Source organism: Podarcis gaigeae (genome assembly GCF_964106915.1).
Source record: "Podarcis gaigeae genome assembly, chromosome: 7".
NCBI lineage: Eukaryota > Metazoa > Chordata > Lepidosauria > Squamata > Lacertidae > Podarcis > Podarcis gaigeae.
The window spans coordinates 86,431,046-86,455,412 of NC_139683.1; the positions used below are offsets into that span (position 1 = coordinate 86,431,046).

The following is a 24,367-nucleotide window of genomic DNA, read 5'->3' on the forward strand; positions in this document are numbered from 1 at the left end:
ACAACAAACACATCAGCAGAAAAGATTTTATTATTTTCCCCAAAGAAAAAAGAGCAATATAAATATTAGAGTATAAAACTTGCGTGTAACACATTGACGTCAGTCTATATGGATATAAGAAGGATATAAGCATATATATAATATATAAGTATAGTTCAATATTAGACACATTGAAAGGACAGTAAGTGTGTTTCAATTCACATACATTTAAAAGCACAAAGAGCACACGTAAAGAAGATACAAAGGAATAAAAAAAAATACTGATGTCCACAACTCAATTACTAAGATTAAAAAAGAAGAAAGAAACCTACACATCACTAGGTTTTCAGCACTACTACACTACTTTCAGCTTATTGATTAAAAGGAAAAAGAGAATGACTAAGATTAATCTACAGTACTTTGAGAAGAGTCACATAATAACTACTTCAGTACATAATAAGCCCCAGGCCCAATCCTGTGGGGAAGCTCACCTGCATCAGCCCCGTTAAGATGGAGAGAAGCTGCAGGACAGAATGCCATGCGCTTGTGCGGCTTCTGGTGATTCCAGCCGAGCTTGTGCAGGAGAACTTCCCTATGGATTGTGCTCTGTTTTAACTAACTATGTAAACTTTCTAGTGCAGTCACCAAACACAAGGGGTGGGTGGGTGACTGGGATCAGTACAAAAATCATACGTCGACCGAAGTTTCTTCCCACAGACAAATCCCGCTTTCTAGACACACAGGAGGCAGCAGATACGCTCTAGCAGTGCAATACTACACAGCCAATGAGATTGGTCCGCAATGTTTTGAAAAGTCGTCAGATGTTTAACCTGAGGTGATCATAGAAGGCCAGACCATCTCAGACAAGCTCCTTATCAAAGATTTAAGAAAGAGTAATATGTTTCTGGCCTAGTGATTAGCCCTCCATGTTGGAAATATGCTGCTTCTCTGCCCTCGGCTGGTCAGTGCCTCTATAGAAAGGCAACCTGAGTTTGCCAGCAGCAGGCCGAAGCTCCCTGCTAGTCTGTGCTGCGCTTGAGCGAGGAAAGAGATGAGAACACAAGCCGATAAAATGCACAGGGAGCAGGAATCACTTCCTCTCCATACTAGGCTATGAAACAATGTGGCTAAAAACCCTAAAACAAGTCATTTCGAAACACAGCAAAGGGATTTTTGATTATTCACTTTAAATCCAGTGGATTTATATCCAAGTGGGGGTGATAGCAGAGGTCCCAAGGACCTTCAGTGCACCAATGGTTACTCACTTCTCTAACGTTCAGAACTTGGCCTTGGGGGCTTGGTATCAGAAATCCCTGCCCAGCTCCAGCTCCGGCATCCCTGATCTGTCCCTGGCCCCTTGCGTCCTCAGACCAACTGTTGTTCGCACGTGAAGAAGGCCAGCAAACCAAGGGCCTTCCTTGGCTGTGCTGCCTAGGCGTGTGGAAACTTTCCTACTGCTCTGATCCAGGGCAATGCATCTTGTTACTGAACTCTACTCACAGACAGACAATGCTCAGGTTCCACCAGGATGTGGGCACTTCACAGCATATTTACATCATGCTGTATATGGCATGCAATGACTTCTCTATTCTAGGTTGGGAGGCGGCAGCTGGCCTACCGTAGATGTGAAGTGAATGTTTTGCATGCAGCTCGATGTGCAGAAAATATGAAGCATTCCATTTTTGTTTTAATTCTCTACCTACAAGGCCACCAGAGCCCATTCACTGACAGAAGGCGTCTGCCTGTGGAACTAACAGAGCTATTTCAGTGCTTAAAGGAGGAGCGGCAGCTCACTATACTCACAAGCGATTGACTTTGACTTCCTTAAACTTATTCCAGAAAACAATTACTGTACACATAAATATTTATGGATCAAAGTGTGGATGAGATGTGTTGTCTCTTCAGAGGCCACTGTAAATCAATCAACACAGGCAAAATTCTCCATCTTCCTACTATGTGAGGCATTCTCTGCCTCTGGGAGGTTTGCCATAGCAATGTGTTTGTGCGCCTTGCCTCTTAGGTATAACCATTTCAGTTTTATTTTTTCAACCATCATTGGTTAACTTTTAAAAATGCTGTTGAAACTCATTCCCTTCTAATAATGCAGGATGGACACTGTTTTAAAATAAAAAAGCAGAAACTGAAGCATCCCCTCATCAATTTCATAACAAGGATTCCAACTGAGATATTTTTGTGGGGACAGAAAGCATTCATCAAAATTTGGGGGACGTGAGAATGTTCTTTAAATGGAAAAATGTATAAATCAAAACCCCTGTTTAGAAGAATTATTTACAATGGACAGGGCCCACCCTAAGCCTTGTATGTTGTGCAGATCCCTCTGGAGCAAAGCAATGGGAGAGAAAAATATTCCAAAGATCTGACACCCTTGCATATTACATCATCTGCATGAGAGTATAAGCTATAATTCATCACTATCCACAGGGCTTTTTTTTTTGTTTTGTTTTGTTTCCAGATACTTTTACATCAGGAGGACTAACAAACAGTAGGAGACTTTCTCCTAGCTCTGATGACAGCAATGTACATTCGCCATGTTCCACACTTTTTTATTTTTAAAAAATGGTTAACCACAAATTCACATTCATCCTCCATCCTAGGCTATGAATTGGGGGAATGCTGGAAGAGTCTGCCCTCTAGATCTAAGGTGGCAGCGATGTCATCCTGCGAATCTTACTTCTTCTCCTTCTTCCCTGACTTCTTCTTGTTTCCACCTCCGGAGGCTGCAGGTTTCCCATCCCGCTTGGCTGCAGAGTTGGAGAGAGTGGCTGTGCTGCCAGGGATGTACACGTTCTGTCTGTAGTCAGGGACGTGCTGCAGGGTGAACTGGGGGCCATACCTGGTGCTGAGGCCCATTGTGCCTGCTGCTGCTGTTGCTCCTCCTCCCAGAGTAGAATTTCCATCAGGATTTGCAGCGGCGGCGGCAGCGGCTTCTACACCACCACAGGGAGGGGGATTGAGAGAAGGAGATTGGAAGGGGGAGAAAAGTCAGAAGGGCGAATTCTTAGCATAGTCGTTGCTAGATGTCAATGTATAATTTTAGGGTCTTGACTACACATCATCTAGGGAAGATGCACTCAGCCCACCTCCCCACCCCCAGAATTCTTATGAACAGCAAGCTCTTTGGCATGTGCACAGGGCTTGGGAGTGATAAGGCAGAGAGCTCTGGTTTGAAGAAGTGGCATCCTGCAGCCCGGCAAAAATAAATCCCTGCTTTTCCCTGAAGCCCAAAGGATCCGAGTGGAGAGGAAGGGAAAACTCTAGGCAAGAACAAATAGAGGCTTGCTAGCACACTCAGAGCTCTTAGGAGCAATCTTACTATGCCCTTGTTGCATGCCTGGGATGCTTGGCAAAAAGGTGGGTGTTGAACCCTCATCCCAAAAAGGCTGTGTGCTTTTTGCAGGGAGCCTCGTGGCCAGGGAGCCACATGGGTGCTGTGTTGTGTGTCTTCTGTGACCTCTCATTTGTATGCCTTGCATTGTAATCGGCTGTGTTACTGCAGCAGTGGTGTGTGTGTGCAGGCGTGTGGGTTAGGGGTGTGTCCCTGTAATTTTTGCACTATAGACTTAAGTTTTCCATTTTTTAACAGTTGGCTTTAATGAGAGATAAACACTCCTTTTACAGTAAACAATGACATATTTGTATTTTATAAAATACAAATGCTTCTACTTATTTTAGATTCACTGAAGATGAGCCATCTGTGGCCTGAAACTCAGCTTTTGTTGATGATGAATACATTTGCCTGTATACCCTTCTATGGACTTCTTTGTGCCATGCTTATTTCTGGAGTTTCCTTTTCATTTGACTTCCCAAAATACGAAGAATCTATGAAAATACTGAATGTGTAGCAACAATAGAGCAAGGAGGAACAGGAAGAGGTATAAAATTGTGCCAATGGACTTAACTATTTTGATTTTGGCTAGAGGAGAGACATTCTGTCCAGGAGTTAGCAGTTATGCATGGGTTTTTAATAAAAGGGTTTAAAATAGTTCTTTGTGTTTTTAACATGTTGTTAAACATGTTGTGTTTTTAAAACGGGAAAGGACAATCTGTCTTCTCCGCTGCCTTATCTCTTCTTAGTGACCTACCAACCCACTTCTGTGCTGTAATTTGACTGAGGAACTCGAATGAGAAAAGACCGTCCAATTGAGCTGCCCTGGTAAAGCTTTTCTGCCCTCTGGCATGAGATGGGCTTTGATTATAATGCACAGCAGGCTCCTCAAATAAAAAATAGCAGCCGGGTGCCAGAATAACATCCAAGTCCATGGAATGGCAGACTCTAGTTTTGTATGATCTTTGGTTAATTTATTTATTAAGTCAAACGTCAGTTGCCCCACACAGAAGATTAAATTTATAAAGAAAGAGAGCACATATACCTTAACTGTTAAAAAATACTGAGTGATCAGTCTGTGTCAATCGCATGATTGAACCCCTCTATGCCCTCTTGCTAAAGAATGTGAGAAGTGCTTTCCTGTATCAAGACCCCAGAGCCTAGCCTTGCTCTAGCTCTAGCTCTGAGGTGGGCAGAAGGTATGTCAAGATCTACTGGCAGACCTCTGGGTTATTTGCAGTAGATTGTCTGGGGAGGGTTCCTGACTCCCAATTGTTTAACAAGCAGCTGTTGTTTTCGCTCTCAATTTGGCTGCGAAGGGGAAGAATGTTTAGGCAGAGTGCAGGACCCAGAGTAGATTTTTCTGTGACAGAACTGTGAGCTCAGTTCTGGTACAGAAAAAAATAATAATAGTCCTGAGATGACCATGCTAAGAGAGGCTCTATTTCTTAATTATATGTAGCTCCTTTCCGTAAACCCCTTTTGCGCCTGGCTTCAGTTGGTGGATCTTGGGTACGGATGGAGTCTTGATTTTCAATATGCACAGGTCCCCCCCACAAAAAAACTTGTTTCCCTCCTTAATCTCAATGGGAAACCAGCTTCCCCCACAGTTCTGCTTAAAAATATTAGCAATTATTGTATCTTATATGCATATTATGCACATATACACTCCAGCTTTCTAATAAGCTGCATTTGGCCTCAACATTATGCTTCACAAGTGTTCCAACAAAAATAAATGCCCCTAAAAATATGCAAACTTTTTCAGAAAGGTGCTGAGAATCAATCACCACAATAAACTTTTATGGGGCACCTTGAAAACTTAACTTTCTTTTGTTTTCTTGTTTGCAGAGCCTTAGCTTCTCGTTCTGGTTTTTATGCTGACTGCTTTCTATACTCCTACAGTTGCAGATCTTTTTTCATACAACAGTTTGATTTGAAGGGAAAGCACCTGTGAGAGGCTAAAATCTTGAGAGGACCACAGGCAGGGTCCCAAGGGGAAAGGGGCTGCCTAATCCTTTACTCAAGCTGCCTCTCCTCCTCCTGTGGCTCCCTGTGGGGAGAAACAGCCTGAGAAGATGTGGAACAGATGACTAGGGAAGCGATTCAGAGCAGATGAAAGGGTTAAAGTCTTCCTCCTCCTCCTCCTCCTCCTCCCCCCAGGTAGACTCTGATTTATTTCATGCTCACATTCACCTGAATTTTTGTGTCTCACCTCTTATGGCCAACAGGAGGCTAGGAAAGCAAATCTTAGAACAGGCAAAAATAAATGAGCTCGTGTCTCTGCTTGTTTCTGAAACAGAACCTGCCCAGAGAGCTCAAGGGCTTATCACTGGCGCTATGGACACTTATGTCTGTTGTCTGAGCTTTGACCACCACAAATGCTCGGACCTTTATTTAACAGCAGACAGTTCAGTTCAGGGAGACCTGCTGGGGCCTGCAGACAGGTGGTGTCTAAAAATCCATGCAGCAACATTCCACCAGGCAGTTTCCTTTTATCACAGAATGCAATTCTCCTATGTGCACAGAAGCCAGGTTCCCTCCCATCTGCCCCCATGCAATCTTAGCTCATCTGCTTACATCCTCTTAAAGTTCTTTTTTTCTCTTTAACCAGACAAATAAATAATCTATCTCTAAAATATCTACTCAGGATGTAAAAATTAGGCCCTTTGGAATTTCTAACTTTCTACGGTGCTTTAATTCTAATCTGTGCTGTACTTCCCTATCTGCCTGCCTTAGGATATTGGCCCAGAGGGTTTCTCTTTGATGCTTCAAAAGAACTCGTTTTTAAAACTAATTGAAGAGATTCCTAAGCTCTTCAGAACCTTTGCAAATAATAGTTTCTCGCAGAGCTCTCTCTCTCTCTCTCTCTCTCTCTCTCTCTCTCTCTCTCTCTCAACAACCATGCTAATGGATGAGGATGGGACTTACTAAAAAGAGAAACATGGATTGACCATTCCATTGTGCTTCATTAAACATGCAATCTATGAATGACCTCTGAATATGGCTAATGATGGATGTCACCCCAGTCTCTGTAGTTAAGCACAGTTTTTCCAAGTGACTATAGAAAGTGTTTAGAACAAGGCTTCTCACACTTTTTGTGCCCAGGACCCCCTTGAGATGGCTGAAAATTACTGAGGCCCACCAGTCACAAAATGACAGTACAGGCAGAGCCAGTCACAATGTGGTGGCAGATGAAGGCAAAGATTGATATTTTCTACTGATATCTTATCCATCTTTGGAAACTGCTAGATTCTTTACCAAAGCCCTTTCCTTGTGGCAAGATGCTTCAAAACTCAGCTCTACTCAGGCTAAGGACTGACACTGGAGGTATTATGACTCAACCTCCCCATTTTAGGTAGAATTTGCTGATCCAGAGGATCTAGGTGGAGAAGGCTTTGCTTTTATATATTTTCCTTCCCACCCATCTCCTCTAATTTCATCTCCCATTCTCCTTTCACAGACAACTTGCAACTTAACTCTCCCCTCTTCCCTTGCCAGTTTCTTTCCTTTTTCCTCCTTTCTATTCCCAGTTACCGTATCTTGCTTTCTCATTTCATTCAACGCCTCCCCTGGCCTTTTCCCTTCAGAGGAAGGAAACCTTCCTCCTCTCCTCCCTGCTCCCCCTCTCCAATTTCTTGTCTCCTGGTCACCTTTACTCAGCACGAATGGAGCTGCTGGTCCAGCCCAGAGGCTGTGGCATGGCTAGGGGCCAGGGCAGACTGTGGCAATGAGGCCCCCCAAAAGTGGCCCAAGGGCCACTGTGTGACAAACACTGGCTTAGAAGATGATGGGATCCTGCACAACGCTTGTAAGGAAAGGGTGATAGCCAACATTAGTCATTCTCAGATCAGACTCAGTGAAATCAGTGGATTAACTAGGTCTATTGATTTTAATGGATCTACCCTGTCTTAGCTGGATATCATCCATAGTACATTAGTTTTCTTAGGATAAACTAAAATGCTACTTTTGAGTGTAGGGAATGTTTAGATTAGTCTCCGTTGGGTGCAAAACAGATTTCAGGTTGCACCAACAGCTACTGGGACAATAAAACAACCACAGCTGCCCCCCCCCCCATATTTTGTAAATATAAAATGTAGCAGCCACTTCATATTTTTGTATTTTTAAAATACAGTGGTACCTCGGGTTACGTACGCTTCAGGTTATATACACTTCAGGTTACAGACTCTGCTAACCCAGAAATTGTACCTCGGGTTAAGAACTTTGCTTCAGGATGAGAACAGAAATTGCGCAGCGGCAGCAGCAGGAGGCCCCATTAGGTAAAGTGGTGCTTCAGGTTAAGAACAGTTTCAGGTTAAGAACAGACCTCCGGAACAAATTAAGTACTTAACCCGAGGTACCACTGTATGGGGGAAACAACCATTATTGTATATTTGTTTTTTGAATGCTCCCCTGCCAAAACCTCCCTGCACATAGATAGGTAGCTCACAGCACCGTCACATTTTTTTGAAGGATAAGGTGAAAATAAAAAAATGATCTGCGTTTGTAGCTGAGTCAAATATAAACAGCTGCATTTTAATCAGCATTGTCAATATTTCAATGCAGTTTTATTTGAAACTAATAGATTAACCCCATAGCCTTAAAAGATAAAAATACAGACACTATTCTCACACGATGGACTGAATGGCTGTTCACATTCACTATTCAGTACGTTGGGCTAAAACTGCGCAACAAAAATAGCTTTCCTTTGAAAGAAACAAATTCCAACATTACAGACTGTTTTATTAGACAAATGCATCTGCTTGTAGTTACTGCAGAATAGCTGCAACTCAAATACATTTGGAAGCATTTGTATAGTCATCAGTCGCTTGGCAGAGATGTGATCTCCAGAGCCTTTGGTGGGGGGAGCTAAAGCGAGCAGCAAATCCAGTGAATGTATAGACACAGTAACCTATTTTTTAAAAGCCACGCTCCCTGGACTACAAACTCAGGACAGTGATTTAGGGCTCATCCAGGCTTTCTTTTGTCTTGCACTTTCCAGGCATATGTCCGCACTCTAATGCTCCATAGCCAAGCAGTGTTTTGTTTTGTTTTTTGTCCTGGCGCTTTCCCTGGGGAAAACCCACATTTTACCACTGAATCAGAGCAAATGTCAATCCATAGAAACTTTGATTGCCTTTTGCTCTGATTCAGCGGTGAAGAGCAGGTTTCCTTGGGGTAAGCACCAGGACCCAAAACAAAACAAAACTGCTTGGGCACAGAGCTTTGAAGCCCAGACCTGTGCCTAGAAGCACAGCACCAAATAAAGTCTGGATGAACCCTGACTGTGCAGAGGGACTTGGCAAACAGGGCCTGTTGGAGCAGACGTTAACCACTATCCGTGTTGATTTGCAGAGGCTACAGCTAAGACAAGAGGTGAATGCTTAATAAACCCCTCCCACCTCCATTTGGCAAAAATAATGGGGGAAATCTGCTTAAATGGACATTAGAAAGCACTGACGTGAACAGCATGATTGCTTGAATGCATCTCGCTTGCTTGTGTGCTTTGCTGAACTAAGCCCATTATGTGGCTTGGGAGAGAGGTTCCGCAAATAGCAGGCAACGAAATCTCTTAAATGTGTGTGCTGCACAGGCAGCTAGATCCTGCCTTTCCCCCCAGGAACTGCTACAGCTTCTCTGTTTCCCTTTCTACCAGATCCCCTTTGTAGATCCAGAGTGGGCTCCCTCTGGTACAAAACAGGTGGCCCTTCTGGGAGCTCTGTCCAGCCTTGCTAGGGGGTTCCCCATTTGGTCCCAGCAAAGCACTGGTCCTGCTCTTTGCCTCCTGACATGCAGCTCCTTTACCTCCATCCTCTCTAAGGTGGCAAAGGAAGAGAGGCTTTGGCAGTGTTCTTTCCTTACACAACTTACTCCTCTTTGTCTGTGTCTGGACTTGCCCACAGAGCAAGCAGCTGCTAGATCACTTCCTCCTGGCTGGTCTCACTGGGTGGGACGGAGCTAAAGAGACCTTTGGGTGCCTTGGCTTCCGTGGAAGTTGGCTCTATGGGCAGAGGCAATGCTGCTGGCCCTATGATCATGGGGAAAGTGGATTAACAGCTAAATAATGCTCCGTGTGGACAAGCCACTTGGAGATGTCAGCTCAGCAAGGATAAATGTGATGATTAGCTAGCCGTATTTACCCCCAGGCAAGATATCACATCTAAAACTTGCAAGCATGCTGCAATTCTGCACATTTCCTTGACAGTAAGTCCCACTGAGGTCAGCCTCTGAATAACCTGATCCAGAAAACACATTGTCTTCAGAAGTATTAGTTTTATATGCATTTTGCAATTTTAACTACGTAATTAAATAAGCAATTGTCAGGGATTTCAACATTCAGATAACAGCCAGTTTGTGAAGTGATTACCTAATTTTGTGGTGTTTTGGATCCAGTGTGGATGGGAATGTGCTGCATTGACAGAATGGAATGCTTGTGGATTGTTGCTTGTCCCCATGGAGCCTCCAAAGTGGGGTTCTACAGGGGTCAATTGTATCCCCTGTGCAATTTAGCATCTACATGAAACCTCTGAGTAAGGTCCCTTTGCATTTTGGAGTGCATTGCTAGCACTGTGCTGATGATATGCAGCTCTGTTTCCCTCTTTGCAGCTGCAGGAGTTGCGATGGATATGCTAGAGGAGTGCCTAGCACTGATAAATGGATGGGAGCCAACAACCTTGATTTAGATAAGACTGTGGCACTGTTAAAAGGGACTCGGGTGGCACTGTGGGTTAAACCACAGAGCCTAGGACTTGCTGATCAGAAGGTCAGCGGTTCGAATCCCCACGATGGGGTGAGCTCCCATTGCTCTGTCCCAGCTCCTGCCAACCTAACAGTTCGAAAGCACGTCAAAGTGCAAGTAGATAAATAGGGACCGCTCCAGCAGGAAGGTAAACGGCGTTTCCATGTGCTGCTCTGGTTCGCCAGAAGCAGCTTAGTCATGCTGGCCACATGACCCAGAAGCTGTCTGTGGACAAACGCCGGCTCCCTCGGCCTATAGAGCGAGATGAGCACGCAACCCCAGAGTCGGTCACGACTGGACCTAATGGTCAGGGTGGTGCTGTTACTGGGTGCTTCACTAAACTGGATGGCTGGAGTTCAGCCTGTTCTGCATGGGGTTAACACTCCTCCTGAAGGAGCAGGTACACAGTTTGGGGCTACTTCTGGATCTTTTAGTGTCACTTGAGGCACAAGTGATAACCTCTGGACAGTGATAACTTCTGTTATCCACACTCTGGTAACCTCTAAATTAGATTAATGTGTTACGCACAGGGCTGCCTTTGAAGATGGTTTGGAAACTGCAGCTAGTTCAGAGGCTGGCAGCCAGATTGCCGATTGGGATAAGGCAATCTGAGTATATAGCACCAATTCTGGCCTGGCTGCAGGGGCTGCCAATTGGTTTCTGGGCTCAATTCAAAGTGCTGGTTTTTACTAACACAGCCATATGTGGCTCAGGACCCCAATACCTAAGAACCACCACTCCTCATGTGACCCCACATAAATATCAACAGAGGTCCTTCTTGATGTGCCTTCTCTGAGGGAGGTGTGGAGGGTGGCGGCTCCCCGTTTGTGAAATGCACCTGGGAAGTTCACCAGGTACCACTGTTGTTTGCTTTTAGGCACCAGACTAAAACCTATTTGTTTACCCAGGGATGTGACTATTAATTGGGAGGGTAGTAAGTGATGCTTTCATATTCATAGGTCAGCATGCTAAGGTATTGTACAGTGGTACCTCTGGATGCGAACAGGTTCCGTTCCGGAGCCCCATTCGCATCCTGAAGCGAACACAACCCGCGTGCGCGCGTCTTGCAATTCGCCACTTCTGCACAGGCGCATGACGTCATTTTGGGCGTCTGCACATGCGCAAGCAGCAAAACCCGGAAATAACACACTCCATTACTTCCAGGTCACCGCAGAGCGCAACCTGAAGCGACTTCAACCTGAGGTATGACTGTATTTTATACAGAGTTTTAATGTCTTATCCAGTTAGGTTGCTTTGGGACACTCTTCTGTGTTAGAAAAGTGACAAATAAACAACAACAACAAAATTGTGAGGCTTTTGTCTGAGATTCTCTTTATAAAGTTAAACGCTGGCTTGTCTGCCACTGCTCATCAGGCAATCTGCAATTTGTGGGGCAGCTTCCGACTTCCTGGTCCCTGGAACTGTGCAGAAGACAGCTCAAAAGCAATCCTTTAATTCGCAAAGCAAGGAAATTGGATCTGGATTTGCTGAGAGACAGTGGTGAACATATGGACCCCCTAAAGCTATTTTTACCAAGACACATTTCAGAGCTGAACTGAACTTCCGCATTCTAACCCTCTCTGTTTTAAAATGTAAATGCTTTAATTCCAAAGATGCGTGTCAGGGTCCTAAACCAGCCTGAGCAACTGTTAACCAGGACTGTTTAAGATGTGTAGGCAGCTATGCGAACAATATTTGGGAACCCGCCTCCAGCTATTTTTATGTTGAGCTTTTTTTTTAAAGAAAAAAATCCTGTATACAAACATTAATTGACTAAGAGATTAGAGTTCTTCTAAGAACAAAGAAGCCCTTTAATCTACAAAGAGTTGCAAACCAGCCAGCTGCCCATTTGCCATGGAATTCTGTATGGTGATAAATAGCGGCACAGCTATTCAGGAAGCACGCAAACCTTGGCTCTCTTGCCATAACCCCGAAGCTGTTTTAGTACAAGCTTTCTGTATAAACTTTTACAGGCATGTACATTAAATATCCTCCACACACACACACACACACACACACACACACACACACACCCCCCCCTCCACTCACTCCCAGCACAGCTGAAAGTAATAACATTGGTGAACATGTTAGCTGCAACTGACCATTTGCTGATGCAAGAATCATGGCTTGAAGCATTTCTGTATCAAACTGGTTGTTTGGCCAAGTCCCATTCTCATCCCCATTCTGAGACCTAAGGAGAAAGCAAAGCAAATGGAACATTAAAAAGAGGCAGAGTAGACACAGTGCTAACAATCTAAGAGATCGCTTACTCCACAAAGCACACACAGCGCACTCTATTCTTAGTATTGTTTTTTTGGGGGGGGGGTGGGGGAGAAAGCACAAGGTACAAGGGAGGTATCCTTTTTTGAGGGACTAATTTCTTCATGGGTGTACTCTTAACTGGGAAACTACTGCAAAGCAAAGCTACTGTCCCTTTAAAAGTTGTGCAAGAGTGCTTGTTATGCAAGGAAAAGAAAAAACTTTTCCTACAGACATTCTCTCTGGTACACAACGGTGTCTTATGGCACATTAAAACAGATTTATTGTGACATTAGCTTTTGTGGACTAGAGCCTACTTTGGCAGATGCGTGAAGTTTTCTCCTCAGTATTTCATGCAACTCATGATTCACAAAGCACATGCTGCAATAATGACAAAAAAATCTGTTATTTTTGCTGCTCACAGGTCTACCCCTCTGGAATTTACTGTTATTGGAGCCCAAATCTCCAATAACTGGGCATGCTGTTTAGCAGGGCATGTTGCCCCCTTAGTGTACTTAGGATACTGACAATAACTTGCTGAACACAGTTAAGAAGCTCAACACATAAATTACACATTATGTTGTCATACCCTCCAAAATTTATCCAGTGAGAACAGACGTTCCATTCATAGAATCATAGAATCATAGAATCATGATTTGAAAGAGACCACAAGGGCCATCGAGTCCAACCCCCTGCCAAGCAGGAAACACCATCAGAGCACTCCTGACATATGGTTGTCAAGCCTCTGCTTAAAGACCTCCAAAGAAGGAGACTCCACCACACTCCCTGGCAGCAAATTCCATTGTCGAACAGCTCTTACTGTCAGGAATGTTTAGGTGGAATCTACTTTCTTGTAGTTTGGATCCATTGCTCCGTGTCTGCTTCTCTGGAGCAGCAGAAAACAACCTTTCTCCCTCCTCTATGTGACATCCTTTTATATATTTGAACATGGCTATCATATCACCCCTTAACCTCCTCTTCTCCAGGCTAAACATGCCCAGCTCCCTTAGCCGTTCCTCATAAGGCATCGTTTCCATAATGATAATTTTACTATTTATACCCCACACATCTTACAGGGTTGCCTCAGGCAGTCTGGGCAGCTTCCAACATACATAAAAACATAATAAACATGAAACATTAAAAAAACTTCCCTATACAGGATTGCCTTCAGATGGCTCAGGGGTCAGATAACTCTACAACCTCCAACATTTCTCCAATGAAAATAGGGACATTCTAAGGAAAAGTGGGACATTCCGGGATCAAATGAGAAACCTGGATGGTGTCTCTAAATCAGGGACATCCCTGGAAAATAGGGACACTTGGAGAGTCTGTAATGCATTTGTGCCTGAGTATGTGCCTCTGTATCCTGACAATAAGTAATGGTAGATTCTTACTCCTCTCTTCTGAAACTGTGAGCCAGGAGTTTCATGTCAGGGTGCAAGGATCCAGGTGGATTAGGATACCCACTGCTTCTCTCTCATTCTTGAAAAGCCGTGTTTCATATATATTTCATTTTTTAACAATAAGTAGCACAATGCCATGGGAAAAATAAAACTCCCCCCTTCTATCAAGCCACATCCATGAAGAGGTGCAATCAGAGGCTTTTGGACCCACAAAGCTCTATTTGGTGCTTACATTAAAACAAAAGGCGGTATGGGAGACGCGGAAATTGGCAGCACTTTCTACCAAATCAAGATGTCAAAGCAGATCCCTTCAGCTGCAGAACCACTTTACACTGCCTGTAAAACTGTTTCTTGAGCTGTTGACTCAGCTAATTCTAATATCCTGGTGTCTACTTCTTGCATTGATTTATAGTCTGACCTTATTTGTATACTTACAAGCAGGTCCCACTGATTCAAAGTAATCCGAACTTACTTCCAAATAAGTGCAGCTGTAGGGACAACCATGCAACTCCATCACTGCTTGGCCTTCAATGCTTTCCCAATGTCCGCAATATACTCTAAAATACCTTTAAAAAAGTAATCACTGGGCAGTTACTAAGAGTACAATCCACCATGGTGACTGAGGCCAGTTCATTTCCCAAACCCAGATTGGAACGGGTCCAGATAATCTGCTTCTTCCAAGAGTACCTGGAGTTGAGCTGTCATTAGCTTCTCTAGAACCTTCACCTAAAACAGGGTGTTTGTGACAAAGCAGTATTGTCATAAAACTCTGGGTCCAGGGTAGGATCCTTCAAGAATGGGCACACTACTGCCCTTTAGATATTTCATAGAATCATAGAATTGGAAGGGTCCCAAGGGGCATCTAGTCCAACTCCCTACAATGCAGCAGGAATCTCATCTAAAGCATCCCTGACAGATGGCCGTCCAAACTCTACTTAAAAACCTCCAAGGAAGGAGAGTCCACAACCTCCCGAGGGAGATTTGACAATGGCTAACCTATCTTCTCTCAGTCTCCTCTTCTCTAGGCTAACATACCCAACTCTCTCAACCATTTCCCATAAGGTTTGGTTTCCAGACCCTTAACCATCTTGGCTGCCCTCCTCTATACACGCTCCAGCTTGTCAATATCATCGTAATGAGCTCACACAGGAGATAACTATTGCTATGAGGCCAAAGCCTCACCAAAAGGTAGTCTGGCCATGACAACTGTACACCAGCAGTATCCCCCATCTATTTCTTTGGCTCAACACCAGGAATGGTGTTGATTTTTTTTGCTGAGAATAATGCAGTGTCTATGTTTAGAACTCCAAATATGCTGTTGGCTGAAATGATATTTTCAGTTATTCCCAAAGGAACATTTATTAAGAAAATAATCCTTATTGTTCTAAAAAAGAGAAAACTTAACTGAGATAGTTTCTAATTAAAAACAAGGAAATAAAACTTGCCATCCTGTTTAGAAGATAGTAGAAAAGTCTGAACATAAAACAGACTGCCAGCTACCAGAGTAATTGCTTGTCTTTATTAGGGTGTAATCCTATGCCCAGTTACCCGGGAGAAAGCCCTGTTGAACTCAATGGGACTTACTGCCATACATTTTTACTCTGCCTTTCAGCCAACTGCCTAGGGAGGCTTAAATGAAACTAATAGAAATAGTGCAATCAATAAAAGTAGAGGATCTAATAAACAAGTGGGAAAGCAGAATAAAAATATAAGGCTGCTTTGTATGAGTGTGTATACTGCCTTGTACTCTTCAGAATCATCCCATGTTCAAAAAGGGTGGAACAGCAAATCAGTTACTTTGCCAAAAATTGCAGGATATGACAAAGAAGCTTGGCACATAGGAAGCACTCTTGACTATGTTTCCCGCATAGGCAAATGTCCCCCCGTTGGGGTGCTCAAACCAAAAAAGCCGTGTCTCCTCACACAGTGGGGGCAACCCAGAAAAGGAAGAAGCTGTCAGGCTAGTTAGCAGACAGAATTAGAACAAACTAGAAAATATTATATGTTAGGTTATGCAGTTATGCTATATATAATGTAAAGTACAACCCTGCCTTCCTCTGTCACTGTGTTATTTTCACATCCTTGGTGTGAAAGACAGAGGGGGGCAAGAACAGGAATGCAAAGTACTGGTATGAATTAATCCGCTCTTCGGCTTAAATAAAAACAAGAAATGTTTCCTGATTTGGCAGAGCTCTAGCCATTACAGCTCAGCATCTTCCGAAGGCTAGGAGGCCCTCCTGTATCTAGCACACTGGCAGTTTCTATGGCAACCTGCTGTGTATGCGTGCTACATCAATTGCATCACAAACACTTCTTCCATTAAACCACTGTATGTCTGTGCTGCATTTAACTGGCATTTTCTATGGAATGTGTTAGTTCCGCTGGATTTTCTTTTGCGAGAGAAGAGGAGAGGCCATGGCGGAGGATGTGCTGTCGTGCTGAAGGTTCCTGGTTCAATGTTTTCATTAAAAGGATGTTGGCCAGAAGGGCAGAAAACCTTTGCCTGAGAACCTTGGGGACCCACTGCCAGTTAGGGTGAGCTCAGTGGACCAATGGCCTCCTCACCCAGGGCAAGGCAGGGATCGGAAAAGGAAGCGAGGCTTTCTAGCCAAGGTCCTTCATTGTCTATGTTTGCCTGTATAAGGAGGGGAGGGGGGAACACCTTTCAGAACAGAAAGGCAATGGAGTGGCAGTGGATGGTAGGGAGGGAGGGAAGAGAGCAATTTCAAACAGATCTTGCACTGCAAGTACCTCTGGAGATGCCACCTACAAACTCCTGGGTTACTGACTGTGAAGAAAAGACTCTGACCCCAAGGAGCTTGCATACAGACACACACACAGCACAGCTACATCGGCCAGTTGAAAAATGGGCAATTCTAGTGCAAGGTTGGCTGTTAAAGGCAAGTAAGACAAGGTGGCCGCCCTACTCCTGCAGTACTTCATTGGTAACTCCAGGGAATTCTGGTATGGCACAAATGATTCCAAGCACCTGCCTGCTAATTGTGTCTCTCAGTATCCACTGAGTCTCTCTTGCCCCAGGAAAAAAAATCTCTGAACTGCACTGTGAGCCACAGACACCATTTGCAATCAGATTTCAAGAAATATCATGTTAGACTGATTTATTAAAATGCAGTTGTGTGAAGGGGGGAAATGTGTGTATGTGTGGGGGCGGGGAGGAATGGACTGCTACTTTAAAAACAGCAATACTGTTTCTGTACCTTCAAAAATAGTATTGGGTGGAGCTTTCCCCATAATTTTCTCTTCCTGCCAAGAGAAGCTCCACCTGCTATTAAAGGTGAAGAAGCAGTGCCAGTGAGAAAGGTGGCAACCCTACAGGTTGTAAGGATACAATTGGTCACCTTTGCCCAGGGAAACTAATGGACAGCTGCTGTTAAGCTTCTAGTAAAATCCCTCATTAGCACTGTCCCAATGATAAGAAGCTGCTTTAAATATAGACAGTAGATTGCAGGCGATTATAGACAATTAGGATCGCCACATTTCCTCCCCCAGCAGTGCTCCTCTGCCTCATCACAGTTATTGGAGGCGTTCATTATCACTCCATGCAAGGGGGGTGGGAACTTCACTTGCAGAATTTCTGCTTTCATACATTTAAAAGGCACAGGTGATTCGCTAGAAAAAATACAGACAATCGCACAGATTACTACACAGTTATCAAATCTGCAGGAGATCACTTATTTGGGAGAAGAGGACTGCAGACAATTGTGTAAGAGTGCTAAAAACTGCAGATTTATTTCTATATAAAGGGAGCATAAGACTGGAGAAAGAGGTCTTAGGTCCTAGTTAAGGAAATGCTTAGAAAATGCAGTGGAAGTAGTCAACTCGAGGACAAGGTGCCATGGATCAGCATTACTAGGCACCCACAGAGACCGAAGCCCCAACAGAAGAGGGTCCACCGCTAAATCCTATTGATTGGCTTAAAACATTTCTATACTGCTCTTCAGTTAAGAGTTTCCAAGGAAGTATTACAACAGCATCAATAAAATGGTTGAGAGAGCACAACAAACAATCCAAGTGGATATATAAAAATGCACCAGAAATTAAAAACCTGGGGAAATAAAAAGGCATTTGTCTGGTGCCTAGCAGATATTAACACAGGCACTAGGCAAGCCTCCCTAGGAGAGAGCCCCACAAGGGGTGCTACAAGTGAGAAGGCCCTGTCTGGCTGTTGCTATCCGGTCCTCGGCCACTCTAGGAAACACACAAGCACACACAACCCCAGGAAGCGTCCAGTGATGTGAAGGAATCATAGAATCGTAGACTTGTAGAGTTGGAAGAGACCCTGAGGGTCATCTAGTCCAACCCGCTGCAATGCAGGATTATGCAGCTGCCCCTATGAAGACTGAAATGGCAACCCTGGCATTATCAGCACCATGATCTAACCACCACCACAAATCAACAGGAGCTGAACCACACCTGCCACTCCAGGCGTGTGAGCAGGGCAAGAGCAAGGAGGAGGAGAAGTCACAGAAACAGCAGCCACCCCCACCTCTCTCTTTCAGCAGCAGTGTGGGGCTGGACCCAAAGGAGGAGAGATGCCACCAAAGAGGATGTGGGCCCATCTTGTCCAATCTCCACTGCCTCTCCCAACCAAAAAGTCAACAGACAAACCCCTGAGTATCTTGAGCCTCCCCCTCCCCATTTTTATCTACAATCTTTGCTGAACTGGGGGCAGAAACAGTAGACCAAGACGAAATGAAATTAAACCACTGAGAATATACATTGATCGTGCCAAATACTGATCTAAAATTTGGAAATGGCCATATGTGCAACTGCTCAGGGGGGGAAATGCTCCTGTGCCATTAACAAGGGTCTGACTGGAAGAAATCAGAAGTGAAGCTTTTCATGCCATGGAGCAAATCACCTGTTCACTGCTGAAGCTCAAATGGTTAAGGAAGAGCTAAAAGGACTGGCTGAAAAGTTGGCAGCTCTGCTGCAGCAGCAGCAGCAGCAAGTCTGGACAACCAGGAAGCTCAAACTGAGCTTTTCCTTGAGGGCTGAAGAATGCTGCCTTCTATGATGATGTTGCTTCTAATCTAGGAACAAAAAGCCCTTCATCAAACACTCAGTGACCTATTTTACTACAGTACAGTATATTTACTGCATTCTGGATTGGAGTTGCCAACATTTTCTGGCCGATTTTCTGAGCCTTTAACAGGTGTGTAAGAAGATTTCTGCAAGTGAAGCCTTTCCCTCTCATTAGGCATCTGTGCAATTGGGAAAAGTTTCAACTACTGGCACTTTCCCCAATTATGCAGATGTGGTGATGAGAGCAAAAGGTTTCACATAATGTATTCCTGCTTGTACAGCTGCAGTTCAGTTTGCAGAAGCCTGCTGGGACAAGCATCTCAGATCTATTCAGATGCAGGCATTATGTGCCTCCTTTTTTTACCCTAAGCTACCTCTTTAATATATTCCATCTTTTGTAGGATATTATTATTATTATTAAAAACAGCCAGGTGATTTATCCAATTTGCAGTATTTTTATGAATTGGGTAGGCGGGGGGTGCAACACAACTCTGGTGGACACCAGCTTTCTTGTGTCAATTCCCTAAGCAAAATAAGAATATATCAGAATGTATATCCAGTAAATCCACTTTGTCTGTTCTCCTGCTCTGGAAGTTCTAAAAAAACTCTGCTCAGGGACAGGTGTGTCTCCATTGTTGATTTCGCAATCAAAGGACTGTCAAGTTCAATTGGCCAATAGATGCTTAAACATCTGTTACTAAAGAGTTTTCTGAATGACAAAAGTAGGCATATTGCCATAATTAGTATTTTTAATGGCCCAAGTTACTTCTTTCAATGTAATTGGGTACAAGGTACTAGGGTGACCACATCTGGTAAAGCTCACCCCACCATGAATATTTATGCCAGATATTTCTCCATGTCAGGCTGATGTTAAAGGTACAAAGAGTAGGGGCAGAGATAAGAGACATCTGTACCAGTGCTCCACCTGCATTGTTTTGATGTAAACACTTTTGATGTAAGTGTTAGCCTCCAGATTGCGGTGGCAGTGGGTGGGAAGGCAGAGGATGAGAGCGAGGCTGGCTTGCCTGTGTCTACCTTATTATGACTTCATGGCAGAGGTGACATTTGAACCTGAGTCAGCACTCTGTCTCTTTGCCATGGCTCTACATCAGCTTTCTTTTAAAAGCTTCTGATTACCCGAGTAAAAGACACTGGAGCAGAAACCCCTTTTAAAAGTACACAACCCTGCTATTGGCAACTTGAAAAACAAGTGCCTGGTTCTAGAGTTAAGACATTTGTGGCTCATGGTCCATCTGCACTTCCCTTTGTCTCACGATTTCAAGTGTCAGAGAGGGGTTTTGGGGCCTGCAGTTTCCCCCAGGAAAACCCGTTGCTTACTGCTTAATCAGAACAAACATCAATCTGCAGAAAACCCAAACATTTATTTGGGGGGGGGGGCAAAGTGCCTCAGCCCTCAGGAGCTGGCGCCTATGGATGGAGGTGTCCAGGGGAACTCCAAAGAGAATGGGCTGAGAGCAGTGCAACTTTGCACCCACTTCTCAGTATTTCTGCAGCTTTCAATACCATTGACTATGGCAGAGGTTTTCAACCTTTTGGAGTCCACGGCTCCCTTGACCAACCACATTTCTGCAGGACCCCTGTGGGGCTCAGATGCCCAGTTGTGTCACCCCTTGCCTGCAGAGTTGGCAGCCTCCCCTCAACCTGTTCCCCTCTCCCCTCCCCTCTCCTTGAGAGTCCTCTGGGCAGCCACTGCTGCCACCCCTAGTCCCCCTGCCCCCAAAAAAGAGGTGTCTCCCAGAGGCACCATTCACCTGCAGGGCTTATAGCCCGGGCTGCTGCAACAAACAGCTGTGCAAATCTTTGGGAGGCTGAGACTTGAGAAGGCATCAAAGGAGGGAGGGAGGGAAAGAAAGAAAGAAAGAAAGAAAGAAAGAAAGAAAGAAAGAAAGAAAGAAAGAAAGAGGGACAGAGGCCAGTGTTGCCCACAGCACCCCTGACCATCATTCAAGGCACCCTGGGATGCCACGGCACACTGGACTATGAATACCTCTGGACTATGGAATCCTCCTGGACTGGCTCTGTGAAGTGGGGATCTGGGGGCACTGTACTACAGTTGTCCTGGTCCCACCTATGGGACCAAGTGCAGAAAGGAGCACTGGAAAAGTGCTTTTTGGCTCCCTGGCAGTTATGCCACAGGCCACTGTTTTATCCCCAATGCTATGAAACCACTGGGAGTAGTCATTAGGAGTTTAGGGGCAGGAGGCCATTCGTATGCTGACAATGCTCAGGTCTATTTTTTGAAAACATCTGAATCAGGGGAGGTCATGCAGGCCTGAATACAATGGTGGACTACATGAGGGAAAATAAACTGAGCTCGAATCCTGGCAAGACAGAGGCACTGTGGGTATAGAAATTAAATAAATAATAATATATTTTGTAAACCGCTTAGAAGTTTTATTTATAAACAAGCAGTATATAAATTTTGCTAAATCAATCAATTACAGTCACCTGAGACACAGACTCACCATGCAACTTTCAATAAGGGGATAACAGCTTCTATTTACAAAGCTGCTGTATTGTCACCACTCTTTCCTTTGGGATTTTTGTTCATTTGTTACAACACCCCAAGGCTATTCATATTCTATATATTCAATTTATTCTGGACAATATTGAACTTGACATCCTTGATTAATAAGAGGACAGTTTTCAGAGCTAGAAGTGTGTCGGGCCCATAGAGGGAAGCAAAACCTACAAAAGGAGTCAGTCCTGTGGCACCTTTAAAAGCTATTGTGTTTGTTAAAGGCAGAATCTTTTGCAGGCTAGAGCCCAACTTTATCACATGACGACAATGTCAAGGAGTTTTCAAGGTGTTGCTTCATTCTAGCATGGTTGTCTGTGGTTTGGGGTGCTGCTGGCTTTCTCCAGCTGTCTCAGATATTCATTATCTGAGGGATGCAGAAAGTCCTACCAGACCATGTTTTCATCATCCAGCATCCTCCTCCAATCTACATGACTGTGTATTCCAAGTTTTGGCCAGCCCCTTTAACTGCAATTCGTTCTGCAGCAAATTAATGGTGAAACACCTTGCTCCATACTACCACTTGACGACTTTTGCAGAGGCACAGAGTGAGAGCTTTCTTTTTTGGCCAACTGGCAACCCTATAATAATAAGCAATTCAGCTCAGTTGGATTTACTTAATAGCTTGACAAGAGATTGTTGGTAAGTCATTTAGTTCTCTCATTTATTTACAACCCAGCTTCTTCTTTTTTGGTAACATTAGATAGAACCAGACAACCAGTATAACAAGAAGCTCAGGAATATGCCTTAACCCAAGGATAGGGTATCTGTGACCCTCCAGATGTTGTTGGACTCCAACTCCCATCAGTCTCAGCCAGGGTGGTCAACAGTCAGGGATGATAGGAGCTGTAGTCTGGACACATCTGGAGGACCATGGGTTCCCCATTCCTGCCTTAATCCATAGGTTGGTTCATTCACTGCATATGGAAAACTGAAGTGTGAGATAACATAGACTCAAACTCACACAACCCTTTCGAATTTCTTTTAGCACGATGTATTATAGAAATGGTGGCAGAACAGCTGTAGAGAAAGATCAGGCTGCTGCCGCCTCAGCTGTGCATCCATATATTGAGTGCATTTCCACAACAGCACAGAACGAAAATCCATAGCTGGAACTCTGGAACAGCTCTGCAGAAGATGAGAAAATAAATAACTCACCCACTGGTTCCTGGTCTCTGGGCCTGAGAGAAACGCCAGTCTGTGTTAGGTTGTGCTTGCTGCAAGAGAAACACAAAGAGAGGTTTAAGGCTTCTATTCCTAAAATGAAGCTCAGCTATAAAATATACACACACATGCACACACAAGCAGAGAACATCATTATATGTTCCGAAATACTTCTAAAGAAGCGTGATTGGTTAACATGATAAGAAAATAATCTAAATAATTTTGCAGAAGATAAGACAGTCAGAAACTATCCATGAATAAATGAAGCATGAAATAAGCTTGAAGGGGCATCATTTAATCCAGAGAACACCAGAACATCAGGAATATTTTTTTGGGGGGTGGGGGGGAGAGAAGAGCAGAATTAATTGGTACTGAGAGAATACCAGCATCTAAAATGCTAATATAATTTCCTAATTTATAATCTTTTCTGAAACAGGTCAGTGTTCGGGCTTTGATTTAATGTCTTCTGTTTCCTTTGATCTTTGGAGCTTTGCAATCTTTTTCGCCCACTGAGATTATAAATTCCATTTCCCACAACAATAATGATTTCTTTGAAGGCGCAACCGAAGACACTATATCAGAATAGATTGAGCCATGTATTACTTTCCACCCACATTGTTGTATTATTAGAACAATGGACATTTTGTAAATAAAGGAGTACATAAAATGCCACTATGAGCAGCATGTCTGAATGGCTCTTTGTGATCACAGCTGAAAGACACACTGTGGTTGATGCATGCTGCAAAACTCCATATATCCTGTCAGTTTCCTCCATTAATCCTTCAGTAATAATATTCCACACCATTAAAGAGATTTGCACCCGAACCGTTGTTTATGTCTTTTTTCCTTAAACAAAATGGATAAACATGTTTTAAGATCAGGATACAAGGGTGTAATCGACATCTTATTCAAGCAACGTCAAAATTAGAATTGATTCAGGTAAATCTGGACTCCAAGGATCCTGCAAATAAAAAACTATATGCTTGCAATCCAAACCCCACTTGCCTGAGAGTAAGCCCAATTAAATTCAATAGGACTCATTTCTGAGTAGACATAGCTAGGGGTTGAGACAATGTGTCCTACTACAATAGGAGGATTCCAGCTTTACTGATTATTGATCTGTGAAAGCTAAAGGATTAAAATATACTACTGGTGTCAGTTAAACAAGTTCATAAATCTATTTATGTATGTCTATGTGTAAAATTATCATATATAACAGTATATAGCATGTATTATATTTCTCTGCAGACTAAATATGCAGAAACAAGCCTCTTCCTGTGAGTTATTCATTGTGAACACTTACTTCCTCAGTTGCTTCTATAATTTGCAGAGCCAGAGGCTACAATAATCAAACCTTGAATCCTAAATTTAAACACCTAAATACAGGCAGTTCTTTAAATATATTTTGAGCATCTTCAGCACACATTGAATTAAAAAAACCCCACACACAACCTGTGGTTTTCTGAAGTTTAGAAAATGGCACCTGTTTATTTAAGTTTCTAAATGTGGATTTAGACATTCCTAAAATGGTTAAGTTCCTGTCCCCAAGTCTCAAAAAGCTCAAATTTCAGCTATATTTCTTTACGAGGTGGCAAAAGCTGGAATGTGAAAGCTGTGTACGATAAGGATTGCAAAACAGAGTGTCATGTGTTGCAGAATACTGCATTCATTCTGCACATAGTATCTTCATAGCACCAGCAAAATTTAGAAGCAGGAAAGAAGCAAAAATGAAGTAAGAGCAGTTTGTTAAAATTACTGATATGTAAATTTTGTATTGTTGCTTTTTCTTAAATAAGCTGAGCCTGCCCCTTTCACCAAGGGCTCACTGCTTCCTGTCCCTTGTGTTAACCCAATGGGAAATTTTCATTTTTAAAAATATGTTTTTTAATTTTTTA

At 43.6% G+C, this 24,367-nt stretch overlaps 1 protein-coding gene across 1 annotated transcript in view; it reads right to left on the minus strand.

Annotated features, from left to right (window-relative positions):
• Positions 1-12: 12 nt before the first annotated feature.
• The window catches only part of LOC310849409 (uncharacterized protein), a 49,984-nt gene continuing 25,629 nt past the window's right edge, over positions 13-24,367 (minus strand). The window contains exons 3-5 of the mRNA XM_083749567.1: positions 22,467-22,525; positions 12,164-12,252; positions 13-2,927 (exon numbers count right to left, since the gene is read on the minus strand). Of these exons, the coding sequence (XP_083605693.1) occupies positions 2,668-2,927; positions 12,164-12,252; positions 22,467-22,525 (408 nt within the window). The 3' untranslated portion in view covers positions 13-2,667. The remainder of the gene's footprint in view (positions 2,928-12,163; positions 12,253-22,466; positions 22,526-24,367) is intronic.